Source organism: Arvicola amphibius, chromosome 15 (assembly GCF_903992535.2).
Source record: "Arvicola amphibius chromosome 15, mArvAmp1.2, whole genome shotgun sequence".
NCBI classification, from domain to species: Eukaryota; Metazoa; Chordata; class Mammalia; order Rodentia; family Cricetidae; genus Arvicola; species Arvicola amphibius.
Window position 1 is genome coordinate 52,144,798 of NC_052061.1, and position 17,332 is coordinate 52,162,129.

The 17,332-nt window shown below is 48.7% G+C and overlaps 1 protein-coding gene across 2 annotated transcripts in view; it reads left to right on the top strand.

The window, feature by feature from the left end:
• Slc35f3 (solute carrier family 35 member F3) overlaps positions 1-17,332 on the top strand; it is a 205,497-nt gene that overhangs the window by 180,601 nt on the left and 7,564 nt on the right. For both annotated transcript variants that reach the window (XM_038313162.1, XM_038313163.1), the window contains 2 exons: positions 11,799-12,018; positions 17,115-17,240. In XM_038313162.1, the coding sequence (XP_038169090.1) occupies positions 11,799-12,018; positions 17,115-17,240 (346 nt within the window). The remainder of the gene's footprint in view (positions 1-11,798; positions 12,019-17,114; positions 17,241-17,332) is intronic.

Genomic DNA, 17,332 nt, shown 5'->3' on the forward strand with positions numbered 1-17,332 from the left:
TCCACTTCCTGTACAAGCTAGTGGTCTCTCAAGGTCTCTTTGCAGTTTCCAGAGGGCAGGATGGAATAAGGGCTGGACTCTCAGGTTGAAGGTAGCAAGTCTGTTCCCATTATCACAGGCCGAGAGGCCTTTGTGTTTATTTATCCAGTTGTCACGGCAACCAGGCCAACATGACCTCTACTCTGAACTATGGATGGAGCGAACATTTCATACACAAAGGAAAAAAAGCCATTTGCCAAAGCTATAAACAATCACCTGCAGCGGAAGACAGGTGTCCAGCCAAGCAGGAGGATCCTGTTCCTGCACACCACAGTAGATCCTGGCTCATCCTGTTATAGGGCTTAGGGGTCACAGCCTGTGTCCCAAGTCAGGTCTGGCCTCCCGGCCTCAAGAAGGCAATAAAAAGAGAGCCAAGCAGGAAGAGGAGATTTATCCAATGTGACCACACTGGGAGGAGGCAGAGGGATCCAGCAAACCCAAGTCCATCTTCAGAGTCCTGAAGTAAGATCAGAATTTAATTAGAGGGCCAAGGCCACGCTTGTGTGGGCAGCCCTGGGTGGTCCCACCCGCCACTGACCCATTGTTTGGGTTTTAATCTCATCCCATGAGGTGATCTGCCACGTGACTAGAACTGGGTAAAATCTCTTTCTAGGAGACAAGTTCCCCTCTGGATGGCATTTTTTTTTCTTCTTTAGCATGACATTCCAAGGGAAATTTTCATTTCTTCAGAGTCCACTGTTTCATTAGTCTGATGGATTGAGACACAAATGTCTCTTTAGAATATCTTCACTCCTGCCAGTCCAGATACAAACCCACCATTCCTCTGAAATCCAAGCTCCGGCTTCTTCCAGAGGAGCTGAGTCTGGGATGAAGACGTGGCTGGTGCGTTGTGAAAACGCGTTCTGACTCAGCCTTTGCCGGCTCAGGAGAGCTCAGCGCAGTCACTGAGGTGGAAGTAGCTGAAAGGTGGAAAAATACAATGAAGACCCAGCCGCTCTGACGGTCTGGGATCCGCTGAGCGAGAGGGGCATGAGTGTCCCTCTGCGCGGCAGAGATGGGCTTTGTGCACGCAGATGGCCGACGCTCTCCCAAGCGCCTCTGCTTCACATCAGAACTGACAGCTGTCACTACTCATGATCAACCTCGACAGGAGAGAAAACCCATCTTGGTCTTTCTACCTTATAAAAGCCTCTGTGCCTAATATCACTGGAGCAGTTGCGCCACCACAAGCAAGGTTCTTTCAGTACATATCCCAGGTACTTTTAGTCCCCGGAATAGACAGAGTGACACCTGGCATGGAGAAGCTGGTTCTATATAACAGTTTCCCTCTAACCAAGAGGAGAAGCACAGCAGACTCCAAAGGTCTGCCTGCCAGAAATTTTATGCAGGTTTCAATTGGTTCATGGGAAAGGAAGCCGAGACCAATCATCCTTCAGAAATGAGCTTTGTTGGGAGCCAAGGCCTTGCAATCACGGTTCCAGGACTGGGCCTTGGCATAGGAGAGCATTGTGGGGGTTGGAATATCATGTCAGAGACAAGGCAGGACCTTGGAGTGACAGATGGTCTTCCTATTGAAACCTGGAGGGGGGAGAGAGAGAAGAAAAGAGGGAGAAAGAGAGATTCAAATGTAAGAATAAGAGAGATAGCTGCCCTATACAGTATTATGGGAAGCCTCAAAGCCCACACACCAGATAGTGAGTCTGTGTTCTAACACTGTGTGAGCAGACCAGACGGCACACTAGTGACCACGTTTATGAAAGTGGAAGCTGTGGGCAGCTGCTCTGATGCTTTAGTCTTCTCCTCTGGTGTGGCATGTCGCTCTACCTGGACCTGGAACGACGACCAGAAGCCCATGGCAATGATGCTCAAGAGCGGGCATCCCCTCCTGGTCCTCCCAGACCCTTTTGCTGTCCAGTTGAGTCTCTCAGCATTCCTCTCAACAGCCGTACAGCTAAGGTTAGAGCATTCGTGAGAGGGACCTCTCAGGGCTCCCAACTCCTTATAGGCTGCAAATGCCTTCAACTTGCATTTATATTTGGTGGGGCATTTGCTTACTCATATTTTGGTGGACAAGTAGACAATAAATAAAATTTATTGAAAAGGAGCCTGAATGGATCTTTTTTATAAAGAAAACATGCAGAAAATCAGTAGTTGCAGGAAAGGGTTCCCATTTATGGTAGCTACTCTCCCCACCTTTTTCCATTTTCCTGTGTTTGTGATTTGTGCATGAGTATGTGTGCATGTTTGCATAGATATGGACACACCAGTATGTTCATGCATGTGGAGGCCCTTGGTTGATGACAGCAATAATCTTTGATCGTTCCTCCAGCTTATTCATTGTGGCAAGGTCTCTCCATCAAACCCAGGGTTCACCTGTATGGTTAATCTTGCTAGCCAGTTCTCTCTGGGGATCCCCTGTCTCTGCGGTGGGCTACCATGTTCACCTGACATTTCATAAGGGCACTGGGGATTCAAACTGTGGCCGTCAGCTCCTGTATAAGGGAGCCACCTCCTCAGCCCTAGCTGTTCTTGACTGAAGACTTGATGGGATCTGGGGTGAGCTAAAAGGCAAACCTCTGGACTAGATCTCCAGGGTTCTGGAATGAGTAGTGGAAGAGGAACACACACACATACACACACACACACACACACACACACACCCCACGCACACGCATGAGTAATACCTTCAGATGCTCTCGCACACCTGCCTTTGCCCCTAGTGAGAGCACTCCTGTTCCTGCCGCTGCCTCCTGTGCTCACACGGGAGCACGGCTTCTTCAGCCTTCCAGCATGGATTGAAGAGCCGTGACTCCCCAGGAATCCACCAGGTCTCCAGTGCCAGATTCAGACTGATGAGGCATCCAGCCTTGTGGATTGAGCAGCTTTCGGTTCCTTAGCCTCTCCAGTGTAAGACAGGCATTGTTGGACTCTTAGCCTATATCATGTAAGCCGATCAATATCAGTTCTGCTCCCTAGAGAACCTGAACTGGGGCACCACATGACTATCACCATAGAATTACAAACCAAACCACAAGTAGGGATTGATGAGACAGGGCAGAGGTCAAGAACACCAGCTGCTCTTCCAGAGGACCAGGGCTCAGTTCCCAGCACCCACTTGGCATCTCCCCACCACCTGTAATCCATCCCAGATCCAATGCCTTCTTCTAGCCTCCAGGGGCACTACATGCACACGGTGCCCAGACATACAGACATATAAACACTCACACACATAAAACAAAACAAACAAAAAATAACATATTAAGCTGAGTGTGGTAGTGCACACTTCAATCATAGGGGATCTCATTAAGTTTAGAGTCTGCCTGGTCTACACAGTGAGTTCCAGGCCAGTCAGGGATATGTATCTAGATCCTGCAATAAAACAAACAACCAAAAATTCAAAAACTAACCAAGAAGCTATAATCTTATACCCATCAGAATAGTCATTGAAAGAAAGCTAAAGATAGTTAATGTTGGTGTTATTTTACACACTATTGATAAGAATATACACAAATACAGCCACTATGGGAAACAGTAAAGAGATTTCCCCAAAAACCTGAAAATAGAAACTACTCTATGGGGGGGGGGGTCCAGGAACCCCATTCCTGGGTGTAGATCCCAAGGAATTGAAAGCCGTATATGGAAGGTACAGCTTCATCCCTTCGTTTCCTGCAGCCAGTTTCCCAACAGGCCAGAAACAGATCCTTAAAGGACATTGTGCTAAGTGAAATAAGTTAATCACAGGAGGACAAATTATCGCATGGCCCCAATGACATAGAAACACTAAAATAGACTCACAGATGCAGACTATCCAGTGGTGGTTTTCAGCAGCTGGGCAGACGTGAGCAGTAAGGACAGAAGGAAAAAAGTCGGCCAAAAGGCACAATGCCTAGGGCCAAGTCTGGTAAACAGCACAGTACAGTCAGCAGCGCTATTTTGTTAAGGAGGTCTGTCCCATTACATTGTGTGTGCACTAGGTCTCTACATATGAGTACGTATGTGTGTATCGACTTGTGAGTACGTATATATATTATGTTGAGTATAGGTGGGAGCCCACACTCTTACCACTACATCAACCTGGCAGTTATCCCTACCGAGACCATGCCCCTACCTCCTCAGAGCCCAGACATTAGCTGCTTAAGCCGAGGGGACAGGTCTATGGCACTCAAACTGGCACCCTTTCTGAGAAGAATTATACACGTTGGAAAACGGTTGTTTTCACAAAAGTTATTTGAGGGCACCAAAGAAAAAGTCCAGCCGGGACTTGAACACTTGACCAAGACCCCAGAGTGGAGGGAAGCACCGAGCGGGCCTCACATCTGCTGCTGCTTTTTCCTCTTGCAGAGGTTTCCTGTTCACAGAGTGGACTGACTGAGCCCAACAGACCCATCAGCCAAGACCATGTGACACGCACTGAGACCAGAAGACAAACCCAGAAATTCACTGATGTCCGCGTGGCCATGGGTCAAGACCGGTTAGAGATACCAGCAGGCAAGAGCCCCACCTGAACCCAACTTCTGCTTGAAGTTACCCCACAGGCACTGACTGATGTCCAAATCATGGATAGCTGGAGTCAGATATAGAAACCAAGCAGAAAGGCTCCAAGTCTTTACTTTGGTAGTCTCACATTCATGGGGGAAAAAAAAAAACTGGACTTCAGACTCATCAAGCAGAAGAGATGTTGGTAAGAAACCATTGCTTTCAGTAGCACCCAATGACAGGACTGTGAGCTAAGAATAAGAGAGCTAGTTGAAATAGCACCTTCCTGCCAAGATAATAAAGAAGTAAACGAATAAATCAATCTGAATTCTAAGAAAGTAACATCATCTTCAACTATAGGATTTTCATAATTAATTTTTCAGCAAGTAAAAAACATAAACCCATGAGAGAAACACAGGGCCTGCTGATCAAAGAACAAGCTACGAGAAGATAAGACTTAGAAGTAGAGCCAGAGATGCCTTCAACCTTGGAGCTGCCGCATGAAGGCTGCAGAGTGACGTCTACTGATTCCGTCACGTTAACACATACAGATAAGAAGAATTTCACCAGAGAACTGACATCTTGGGAAAATAATCAATGGATGTGCTATAAATGAAAAGCATAATGACAGAAATGTAAAATCTATAGGCAGGCTTAGCAGCAGGTCAGACACAGCAGAGAAGAGAATTCATGAACTGGAGAGTAAGTCCGTAGAGAGTACTCAGGTTGGCCTGTAGAGGAAGGTGGAAGTGTTGAGGAAACACAGACACACACGGAGGGACCTGGTGTGTGTATCCCCGAATCCCAGGAGCAGAGAGGGGAGAGACTGTGCTGGCCAAGAAGTGCCCAGAGCTGACGGATCCCACTGTGGGGGTAAAGAACACCGAGGGTCATTGTAGCACACATACCCAAGTGAGGAACACACAGAATGCTAAAGAGAAGCCAGATGAGAGCAGCACACAGTCATCCAAAAGAGCAGAAACAGGAGTTTGTAACAGACTTTTCAGCCGAGAGACTGGAAACCAGAAGATGGTGCCGAGTCTTCAAAGGCAGGAAGTGTACGCGATCCTGGATTTCTCTGCCCAGTGACATTGGCCTCAGAAGAGAGGACAGAATGGAGAGGACTCGCTTTCTTCCAGGACCAGAGTTGAGTTCCCAGCACACATCTGGTGGCTCAGAACCACCCGTGACTCCAGCTCAGAGGATGCAGTGCTCCTTCTCAGGTGCTGCCCTCCATGGGCAACTCACTCACGTGCACCACACACAAACACATAACTAAAGACAGCAGAATAAATGTCTAAAGTAGGAGAAGGAAAATAAGGGGGCTTTCGTGAAGGTTGGTCCACACTAGGAGGGGCACTGAAAGAGACTTCTGGAAGAAAGGATGGCCCCGGATGGAGGACCAGCAGCTCAGGAAGGATGAATATGGCTAAATGTGGATGGGTACTGGCATCTTAAAACAGCAGGGGTGACATGTCCCAAGTTTAAGATGTGTAGAATAAAAGCCCATGCCATGAAGATACCATAAATTTAATAAGGAGACATTAAATGGAGTAGGAGCACTGTGAAGTGCTTTAATTGTCCAATAGTGATAAAAAAAATCATCCAAAATCGCCTACATCCATAGAGTAGACCACTGTTCAGCCTCAAAGAGGAAGGGAATCCCAGCCTAGCCTGTCACTTGGCTGAACCTTGGAGATAGATCTGTGTGAAGTAAAACAAGTTCCAAGCAGACAAATGCATTCCGTTTCCATCGGGTCCTACACTCTCAGAGGCAGGTGTAATGTAGAGGCTTTCTAGGCAAGGAGGGGGGGATCATTCTTGCTCCATGGAGTTCATTTTAACAAATGAAAATGTTCTAGGAGTCAACTACACAACAATACAAACCCACTTAGCCAATGCTGTTGGCCTCTCAGAAATGAGTGAGAGGGTAAAGCTCGCATTGCGTGTGTTTTACCAAAAGTCAAAAAAAAAAAAAAAATTTAAGAGGGAAGAGAGGTCGAGAGTCTATTTGGATGCAAACTTGGCTACGTAGGAGAACTGCATAGAAAAATTAGATATCCTACATTTATACAGCGCTACACACTTAGTGGCTGTGACTCATATTTCACTTTTTGCATAAAATTACCAATGATGTGATGCTTCTGGATCCCAGAAGTTCAGCAGAGTTGATTGATGGGTCCCGGGAGTGATGAGTTCCAGGTGGCGCCATTAGCGTATGGTGGTAACAGAGACCCAATGCTGCTGCTGGTCAAGACCTGTTGAGAAGCCTGTCCCGGGAAACGTGTCCCTCAAAGGCCTGGTGCGATGCCTAGACTTTTGCAGAAAGTGGTAGAACCCTCGATCTGTTTACTTTGAAGTAATTTAGCTTTCCAGGGTCGCAGCATGCTTGGCAGACTAGATTAGGTTCCAGTGGTGGCCCAAGTGAGAGAGACAGGGGCCTGGGCCCAGACTGTGGCCATGGGGATAAAATATTTAGGAGCAATAATCTTCAGGGCTTAGTGATACATTTGATGTGAGGAGAGAAAAGGAGAAGCTGAGCGTGAATGCAAAGTGGTTGGTCTTGATAGAAACATGAGGCATGGCACCATCTAGAGTGAGGATTGCAGTGGGAGGTATTGGGTTCTCCAAAAAGCTGGATTTAAGGTGATTGACTGACTGACTGACTGACTGACTGACTGACTGACTGACTGACGAGACCAGCTGGGTGGGTTCTGGCCCCACAGAATAGGTGAGATTGTTCGCTGTCTCTTCAGAGAGTGATTGGGGCTCCAGAGAAGAGCCTAAAGGAATGTGTCCACGTGGAGGGACAGAGAAGGCTGTGCAGCTGGAGTACCAGCTCCAAAGGGCACACATGAGGCTGGAATTGGAAACATAAGGGGGCAATACTGGGCAGCAAGCTGGGCTGGAAGCCAAGAGGGCCTCCTGGGAAGAACCAGGTATCCCACCATGGTATCAGAGGCGTCCAAGGGTCACACAAGCACCAAACAGTACCAGTTGGAATCTGCTCTATGAAGATTAGGAATGGTGGCTCCCAGGCTCTGGTGAGTCTCAGAGGGACATATATTGGGCTAGAGCGGCCAGAGAATAGCAAAGGAGAGAAGAGGGGTTAAGGGAGATGCTTGCGTTTCTGTGGGTGTCTCAGAGTGGAGAGGCACTGAAATGGTAACGCAGAGATCCAGGAGAGAGGATTATGGGAAATCACTGAAGAGGAGCACAGGATGTGGGGCTGAGATTGTGTAGATATCTCTTTATATCTGAGCAGGTCCTCAGTCTCTCTGGGTCAGAACATCCAATCAACCTGTCCTTCCCTCCATCCCTCCCCACTCTCTGACTTCAACCACACTCCTCAGAGTGCCCCATGTCAGCTTCCACCACAGAGGCCTGACCTCTCTCTTGTATGTTTTTAATTCTATTTTCAGTGAGTACATGTACTTATTTTGCAAACCAAAAGAATAGTGAAGGAAATATGAGCACATGCCTCCCCCGTTCTGTGCCTGCCTGCCCCGAGTCCTCCCCCCTGCTCTGTGCCTGCCTGCTCTGAGTCCTCCCTTCCTGTCCTCCAAGGCTTTGTAGACGATCTGCCCTGGTACTTGGTCAAATTAGCTCAGTTCTTCAAGCCTTTCCCAAATACACTGGCTTCTGTTCTACCACAGCCCTGCTTCCCTCAATTCCATCCCCTCCAAAATAATGATATCCCAACATGGGGTTGAAAGTGTTTTTGACTACTTCTGTTCACAAACAACCCCTCATTTCTTCTGCAGAAATGTTTGCCTTTTTCAAAAAAAACTAATTTGTCTTGATTTTTCATTTACTGGCTGCTATTTTTCCAACAGCATCTCAGAAACCTACGATTATTTTCCCTGATCTTGCTTGATTAGCAAGACTGCCCTGGAGACTCCCTTCCCAGCTGAGGCTCCTGTAGGCTCATGCTAGACACTCTTCTGACTGCTGCTGCTGCTGCTGGCTGCTGCTGCTGCTGCCTGTTCCTGTCTGCTGCCTGCTGCTGCTACCCCTGCCTGCTGACTTCTGCTGCTGCCCCTACCTGCTGACTGCCACCCCTACCTGGTTTCTGCTTGCTGCTGCTGCTGCTGCTGCTGCCGCCTGTTCCTGTCTGCTGCCTGCTGCTGCTGCCCCTTACTGCTGCTGCCACCCCAACTTTCTGCCTGCTGCCCCTGCCTAGTTTCTGCTTCCTGCTGTTGCTGCTGCTGCTGCTGCTGCTGCTGCTGCCTGTTGCGTGCTGCTGCCCCTGCCATACCTGCTGCTTCCTTAGTTTACCCTTCCTGTTGAAGCCATGTATTCTCTCCGGAGTCTTTGGAGACAAAGTTACCGAGAACTGTGAGGTGAAAAATGTCTTTATTATTCTATCTTCACGTTGAGTCTGTAGTTGGCTACCTAACAATGACTAGAAAAAAATATTTCCTTAATGTTTCGGGCACCCATGACTGTCCAGGTTCTGTTTCTGTTGTTAGATGCCTGGTCCTATTATGGTTCCTGGGGCCTACTTATTCCATCTGTTTATTTTCTTGAGACGGGTGTCATCCATGCAGACCTCACATTCATGGTCCTCCTGTCTCTGCCCCTCAAGTGCCATCATTTAGGTGTGTCCCACCGTTCCTAGCTTTCTCTTGGGAGGTTTTAAATCATATTTTCATGCCTTGATTTCAGAAACGTGTGTTTTGTAGTTCTCCATTATTGCTCAGTGTAAACCAGGAGGGGGCTCTGTGGCAGAGTGGATCTCTGCCCCCTCCCCAGCTCTCCTGGATTCCCTTGCAGTCAAAGGTATACACAGGTGAGCCAGCGGGCATAGATTAGTGCTCAGTCCTTGGTCTTAAACCAGCTAGAGACTCATTAGCCCAGCAGGGGTCAGCCACCCCTGTCTCACGAGAGCAGAGATCCTCTGAGCCGAACTGTACCTTCCTGACCGTGAATTCTGAGTCCATGCTGAACCTTCCAGGCCCACAGATGAGAACCCTTGAGTTTCTACTTCCCGTGCTAGAGAACAACCAGGCTCCACCTTTCCAGCCACTTGGGAAGTAGGTCTCGAACCGTGCTTCCGTGTCTACGCGCCCCCCTTCACTTTTGCAGCTACCATCAGGCTTTTGGGGAGTCACACAGATTTGCAGAGAGGATGAAAGCTGTCCAGCCGGCATTGGCGTACTATGGAGCTGTGTAAGAACCAACATGACAGGCATGAAGGAAGCCGTCATCCTTCCTGTGGGGCCATGGGGGCTTAGAAAACACCACAGAAAATGGAGCTGGAGGCTGTCAGAAGGTCTCTCAGCAAAGCCCAGTCTGGGAGGGAGAGGGGCACTATGCCGCCACCCCAATAGTGCTGCCCTCAAACAGTTTATGACCAACTTAGGGACTGGAGCCTTCCACTTGGTACTGGCTTATTGAGATGCCACCCAGGACTCCGGGCTCAGCGCAGGTGGCCAAACTGCCATGTTCCTCAAACAGGAAGTGGTATTCTACCCATCCTACCTCACAGGGCCATTTCTGTTCCTTCCGTGACTGCCTCATAGTTGGCTAATAAATAACACAGACTGCGTTTTAGATTGCTCATTAGAACAAATGACAAAATTAAATTCAAAGTCTAATCAAATCGCCCTTAGCTCCTGACTTTAATTTTGTTTCATTGCTGGATTTTAATATTATGTGGACCCCGGGAACACTACTCCCCCATTCTAGTGTACTTGACAATTAGCTAGTGCTGTCTTTTCTTCTCTCTGTAAGGATTAGTAAGGTCTGCGTCTACTTCTAAGTCACAGGCTAGGTGCCTGCCTTCCTGGCCAGTTGCTGTCACTCAGCCGGGCTGAGCTACACCAGGTCTGTGAGCCTGGACAGGGACCTCTAGGGACAGCACCTACCCAATCATCCTCCTCCTCACCAAGATCTTCATTCCCAGACAGCCAGGACTGGGTACCCCCTCTCCACAGACCTCCCCCTTCCTTGCTTCTTTCCCTGACTGTGAAAGGCAGCTTTGCTTTTCTCAGATACCTTTAAGATACCGCTGAGCTTTCCTTGGCACGTCTGGAATGGTCCGGAAGGTTTCTTCTGAAGTGTGTCTTGCTGGTCCCGTCCATTCAGAGCCTGACCTCCGGGATGTGCTACGGCGTCTGTTCTGAGTAGGCTCAGCCACGGGCAGATGTGAGCGCTCACACGGTGGCATAGAGCAGGGAGGGGGTCTGCAGGCAGTTCTCAACTGCTTGTATCACAGCCACAGAAACCGCCCGTCCGGGAGCTAGCGAGATGGCTCAGTATCAGGAGTATTCGCTGCATCTGCCAAGGACCCAAGTTCAGTTCCCAGCATCCATAGAAGGCCGGTTACAACTGCATATAACTGCAGTTTCTGGGGATCTGACTCTTCTTTCTGGCCTCCATAGGTGTCTGCACACATGTGCACAAAATCCACACAGAGGCACACACATGCACATAGTCAAATAAATCCTTTTGTTAGTGCATATCCCTGTCTGACCACAAAGACAAGCTATCTGTTCTTATCCACCATTTTCTTCATAAAAATAAATAAATAAATACCATCTAACCCATACAAGAGTGTTCCATCCTATAGACATCGTGACATGACATTCTCATCTACAGTGTTCACACTTGAAAACCACCCAACCAAACTGTAAAAGGTATCCCAGTGTTTAGGCTTACAGTTCTGTGTTGAGCCTGCAGATGCCCCAGCAATGACTTTCTTCTGCTGCTCGAAAGCTGCAGAGCCCTTTAGGCAGCCCCTGTGGACTTAAGTCTCCAGTCAGATAACCCCCAGCACACCTGACATGAAAGCCATGGAAGGGACAGTCTGGGGCAGCTCACAATCACCTCTAACTCCAGCTCCAGGGAATCTAACATCGTCTGGCCTCCACAGGCCCCTGCACACCCAGTTAGATACACACAGAGAGACACACAGACACATAAATAAGTAATAAAAATAACAAGTAAAAGACCTTGTCCTTTCTTTTGTTTTGTTTTTTTTTTTTGTTCTTGTTTTTCTTTTGAGGCAAGGTCTCATGTAGCCCAAGTTGGCTTCAAACTCACTGAGTAGTCGAGGAAGACCTTGAATTTTCGACTCTCCTGCCTCCTCCTCCCAAATGCTGGAATTTCAGGCTGGTGCCTGCAGTCCTGGTTTATACAGCACTACCATGGACCCCAGGACCTCTTGTGTGCTAGGCAGACACTCCACCGAATGACCCATATCCCCAGACCACCTGTATTCTCTTCTACTTGTTAGCTGGGTAGATAGCAAGTCATGATCTGAACGAGCCCTTTGTAATGCTGCCTCTCTCTCCTCTCTCTCTCTTTCCTTGTCTTAGGGAATGCTGTCGGTTTTTTGGAGACAATGGCTTGACTTTGAAAGTGTTCTTTACCAAGGCAGCACCATTCGGTGTCCTTTGGACGCTCACGAACTACCTGTACTTACACGCAATAAAGAAAATAAACGCTACCGATGTCTCCGTGCTGTTCTGCTGCAACAAAGCCTTTGTTTTCTTGCTGTCGTGGATCGTTCTCAGGGACAGATTCATGGGAGTGAGGGTAAGTCCCTAACATCCGTCTTCCGCCCTCTCTCGGTCATGCCAACCAAAACCTGCCCTTTGGCTCGCTTGGCTGCATGTCTTAGACGGCTTCAGCTGTGACCGCTGCCCTCCCGGTTTCTCAGCCACGCTCAGTCTTGTGATTTGTAGACCTTCTTGCTGACCAACCATGCTAGATAAGCATTCATGAAAACACCCTTCACCCCAAGCATTTCCACGGCATTCCGTAAAGTGTATGCCAAGCGGGGAGTCAGCCAAGGAGCAGGTGACGTCTTTGTGCCGCTCTCTGCCTGTCCTGTGGCAACCTTCTGATCTACAGCACATGGCATGGGGGTGTCCCACAGGTAGGAGCTGTTGACATCATTCTGATTCTCGGGTTAGGATGCATCTGAAGTCCTGTGGCTCCTTGGGTGGATGTGTGTGGTATGGGTCTGGAGCCTTACCTGGACCATGTACCCAGAAATATCAGTGCTAATATGGTGCAGGGGGTGGGCTTGGAGGGCGCATTCCACTTCAAACTTTGGATCAAGGGAAAATGCAATGACATCGCTTGAATGGCCTGGCATTGTCCAGGGGAGTCGTAGTAAATTTAAAGCTAGCCAGATTTCGTGACAGTTGCATGGAGCACGGTAAGTGCACTGTCAAATACCGGCTGGGACAGGGAGTCACCTAACCTAGGGAGCGGAAACAGGTGCCTTTTATCAAGTACTGAATCTCGGTGGCTTTCTGCCTGCTCCCTCTGGTGGCCGGGGGCTGCCTGTGCTGTGTGTCTCCTTGCCACAGAGCAGGACAGAACACTGGTCACTCAAAGCCAGCTCATCATTTCCTTCTTCCTCCTGAATGCTCAGGACCCAGTGCTCCTTAGCCCTGCTCGAGCTAACGGTGTTGGCAACCGTCAAGAGGCAGACTCCAGGCCCCTGCTTCTGTCCTTGCTTCATTGTCCTGAGAACAATGACATCACCTTAAGGGTGGGCTTACGCCCACCTGAGTTACACAAACAGCAGTGGGGACATGAGTCAACTGCTGGATGGTATTTTTAGCTTACAGCGGGGGGGAGAGCTTGTTTTGAGACGCAGGGTTAATTTTGGAATAAAAACTCACGCCCCGGGCTGCCACCCAGAAAAGCCTTCAGCAAATAAATGATCTAATACATCTCTGGGAAAACTGCAAGTGCTTCACACAGACTCAAAGCTAAAGATTTGAATGTCCTAGGGATGTTGACCCATGGCCATGCCTCTCCAGGCTTCATTTAGGGGATCAAGAACCAAGAGACTTCATAGAACTTTGGGGCATGATGCAGACATCCCAAGCAAATTTTCGTTACTGGAAAGGGGCATTTCAAGGTCAATGAAACACATGGCAGAGAAAACAGAATGGTCTGAGGTTGAGAGATGTGGGCGTGAATACACTTGAGCTGCTCAGCCGACTCACAGAACAAGGGCTGGTCGAGTTCTGTGCTTGGCTGTTGTCCGTGGAGAGGAAACTTTATAACACCCTCCGCTGGGATGCTGTCTGGAAATGTTAGCCTCTGATTCAAGTGTTCTCTGCTGGCCCCTGCACACTACAGGTTTTTGCAAAGGCTTTCAGTACTCAGTGGGTGCTGTAGGAGAGGTCAGCGGGCCAACATGGGTGACAGGATACTCTAACACGCAGACACTGTGCAGGCGCTGTCTCCTTTAGGAGTAGGTGGCCACTCACTGAGGAACCTCCCAGCACAGGCTGCAGGGCCAGTCGAAGCTCAGACAGCTTACGGAATCCCTGAGGCCAAACAATAGACAGCTGGAGGCGGGCCCAAGGTCATGTCTGACTGTAAATCTCTCTGCATTCAGGTAGATGTCTGGGATAGGCAGCTACTCCCACTAGGGAATTTCCAAAGACGTAAGAGCTGATGTAGTTTCCAGCCTGGGGTCTGAGGGAACAATGTCAGCTTTACAGGCCTGAAGGATGTGACCAAGGTTCCTCCTTGTGTGCAGGGGAAGTGGCGGGGGTGGGTTGGGGGGACAGGGGAACGGCAAAGGACTTGTGTGATTAGAACAATTGCTTCAATTAGAACAATCACCCAGTTACAGTTTGTTGAAGATGGGAAGGGGCACCCACAGTTATAGGTCAGATGGACAGGCCCAAAATTAAGGAAATGTGTCTTATAATACATTCGAGACCCTGGTGAGCCCTGGTGTCAGAGGGCAGGGTGCTGCTAAGGTGTCTGTTTGAAGGGGACTCGAACTGCCCTCATCTCTACTTACAAGCACTTTCCATGCATGTCCTGGGCCAGGGGTCCTTGCACGGTGGCCAAATGCTCAATCTGAGAGCGGATGATGTGGCTATGGGTCCTTGAGCAGAATACCAAGGAACCTGAACTTACCCAGTCTTGAAAGCGGGCAGGGAAGCGGTCACCCTGGGTGACCTGGATGAAGAAGCTGTACCCAGAACGTGTGAGTCCACAGGACAAATGTGACAGGGTCTGAGGAGAGTTCACAGTGGCACAGAAAATAGGCTGGGAATACTTTCACACTGAAACAAACCAACACACAAACACACAGCACATGCCTGTGTCTCAGGGCATGGAACATAGAGCAGGTGGGGCTTCCACACCACACCCAGAACCCCAGAGCTCCCAGGCTGGGGAAGGACCTGGGCTCTGATGTTCTGACTGAAGATTTTGAAAGTGTCCACACACTTCTGGCACCGGCCGGGGCCTTGTGTTCCAAAGGGGCTGCTGAAACCCAGAGAGCAAGAACCCCGCACAGACCTCCCAGAGAGCAGGAACCCCACTGTCAGAGGCACAGGCCTCTCTCATGAGCACTGCTGGCATCCCAGGAATTCGGTCTCAGGTGCCACCAACCTGTGTGACCCCACAGGTCCTCAGTTGTTTATCTCTGTAACTGAGGGGAGCCAGGTGATCGACACCTGCTCTGCCTGACCCCTCGAACCTCACCCTGACTCCTTTGTACATCCCAGTTGAGGTGAAAGCTCTTCTCTGTAGATTTTCAACCAACGGTGAAGTAGGAGAGGGGCTAGAATCTGCCTAGCAAGTCTTCAAGAAAAATAATCCATTCCTGGAAAAGATCTTCACCAACCTCACATCAGACAGAGGTCTGATCTCCAAAATATACAAAGAATTCAAGAAATTGGTCATCAAAAGGACAAATAATCCAATAAAAAAAAATGGAGTACAGACCTAAACAGAGAACTCTCAACAGAGGAATCTAAAATGGTTGAAAGACACTTAAGGAAATGCTCAACATCCTTAGTCATCAGAGAAATGAAAATCAAAACAACTCTGAGATTCCATCTTACACCTGTAAGAATGGCCAAGATCAAAAACACTGATGACAACTTATGCTGGAGAGGATGTGGGGTAAAGGGAACATTCCTGCATTGCTAGTGGGAGTGCAAGCTGGTACTGCCCCTTTGGATATCAGTGTGGTGATTTCTCAGAAAATTAGGAAACAACCTTCTTCAAGATCCAGCAATACCACTTTTGGGTATATATCCAAAGGATGCTCAATCGTGCCACAAGGACATGTGCTCAACTATGTTCATAGCAGCATTGTTTGTCATACCCAGAACCTGGAAGCAGCCTAAATGCCCCTCGAACAAGAATGGATAAGGATATTGTGGTGCATTTACACAATGGAGTATTACACAGCAGAAAAAAATAACGATATCTTGAAATTTGTGGGCAAATGGATGGAGCTAGAAAACATCATACTGAGTGAGGTAACCTAGACCTAGAAAGACAGATATCATATGTACTCACTCATAAGTGGTTTTTAAGCATAAAGCAAAGGAAAACAGCCTACGAGTCATGATCTCAGAGAACCTAGACAACAGTGAGGACCCTAAGAGAGACATACATGGGTCTAATCTAATGGGAAGTAGGAAAAGACAAAATCTCCTGAGAAAATTGGGAGCATGGGAACCATGGGAGAGGGTCAAAGGGGAGGGGAGAGAAAGGGAGGGGAGCAGAGAAAAAAATGTATAGCTCAATAAAATCAATTAAAGCCGGGCGGTGGTGGCGCACGCCTTTAATCCCAGCACTCGGGAGGCAGAGTCAGGCGGATCTCTGTGAGTTCGAGACCAGCCTGGTCTACAAGAGCTAGTTCCGGGACAGGCTCTAAAGCTGCAGAGAAACACTGTCTCGAAAAAAAATAATAATAATAAAATAAAATAAAATCAATTAAAAAAAGGAAATATTTTCTGCTGAAAAAATAGAAAAATAACCCATTCCTCTGTTACCTCAGGTGTCAGCCATACATGCTTTTGGAATCATTAGAAATCTGGCTCCTCCATCTATCATCTATCTCCCATTTATCTATCTATCATCTATCTGTCTGTCTGTCTATCATCTATCATCTACCTCTCATTTATCAACCTATCATCTGTCTATCTGTCTGTCTATCATCTATCTCCCATTTATCTACCTATCATCTATCTCTTTCCCTCTCCCTCCCTCCTTCCCCCTCCAGAGTTTCAGAGCTTACTGTGTGTCTTAGTTGCTTCTCTTGTTGCTGGGACAAAATATCCAACAAAGGTAGCTTAAGGAGGGAAGGGTTTGCATCGGCTCATGGCGGGAGGGTGTAGTTCAACATGGCGGTGGTGAGGAAGGCACGGAGGTGAATGGTGTCAGGAAGCAGAGATGTGAACGGACGCTGGTGCTCAGCTCACTTCTCCTTTGGATTCAGTCCAGGACTCCAGCCCATGGGATGGGACCACTCACAGTCAGGGTGGGCCGTTCCACCTTCACTAACCCATCTAGAAACTCCTTCACAGACAGGTCTGGTGTTTCCATGATAAGTCTAAACCCATCAAGTTGACAATCGTGATTAACCACACACCCTGGGAATCGTAGTTAGCCATTTAAATGTGTTAAACCAGCTTTGCTATCAAATAGACCCAAAGAAGCCTCTGTTTAGGTTCTTCTCGGGGTTTTGGTTAGGCTAAGCTTGGATAGGTGTCCTCTACACGACACCCATGAGCCCCCTCTGTCCACCTGGAAGAACCCACAAGTAGAACATTCCCATTCTCGGGCACTTGCAACTCCATCCACAGGCTGACGCTGTCTCCCTCCCTCCCTCCCTCCCTCCGTCCCTGCAGATAGTGGCGGCCATCCTCGCCATCGCCGGCATCGTCATGATGACCTATGCAGACGGCTTCCACAGCCACTCCGTCATCGGCATAGCCCTGGTGGTGGGCTCCGCTTCCATATCGGCCCTCTACAAGGTAGGTGCAGGGAACCCACTCCCTCAGCGGGCCCCAGGGCAGCAGCTCTCTGGCGCTCACAGCCCTCCACTTTGGACATCCGGGTGGCGTCT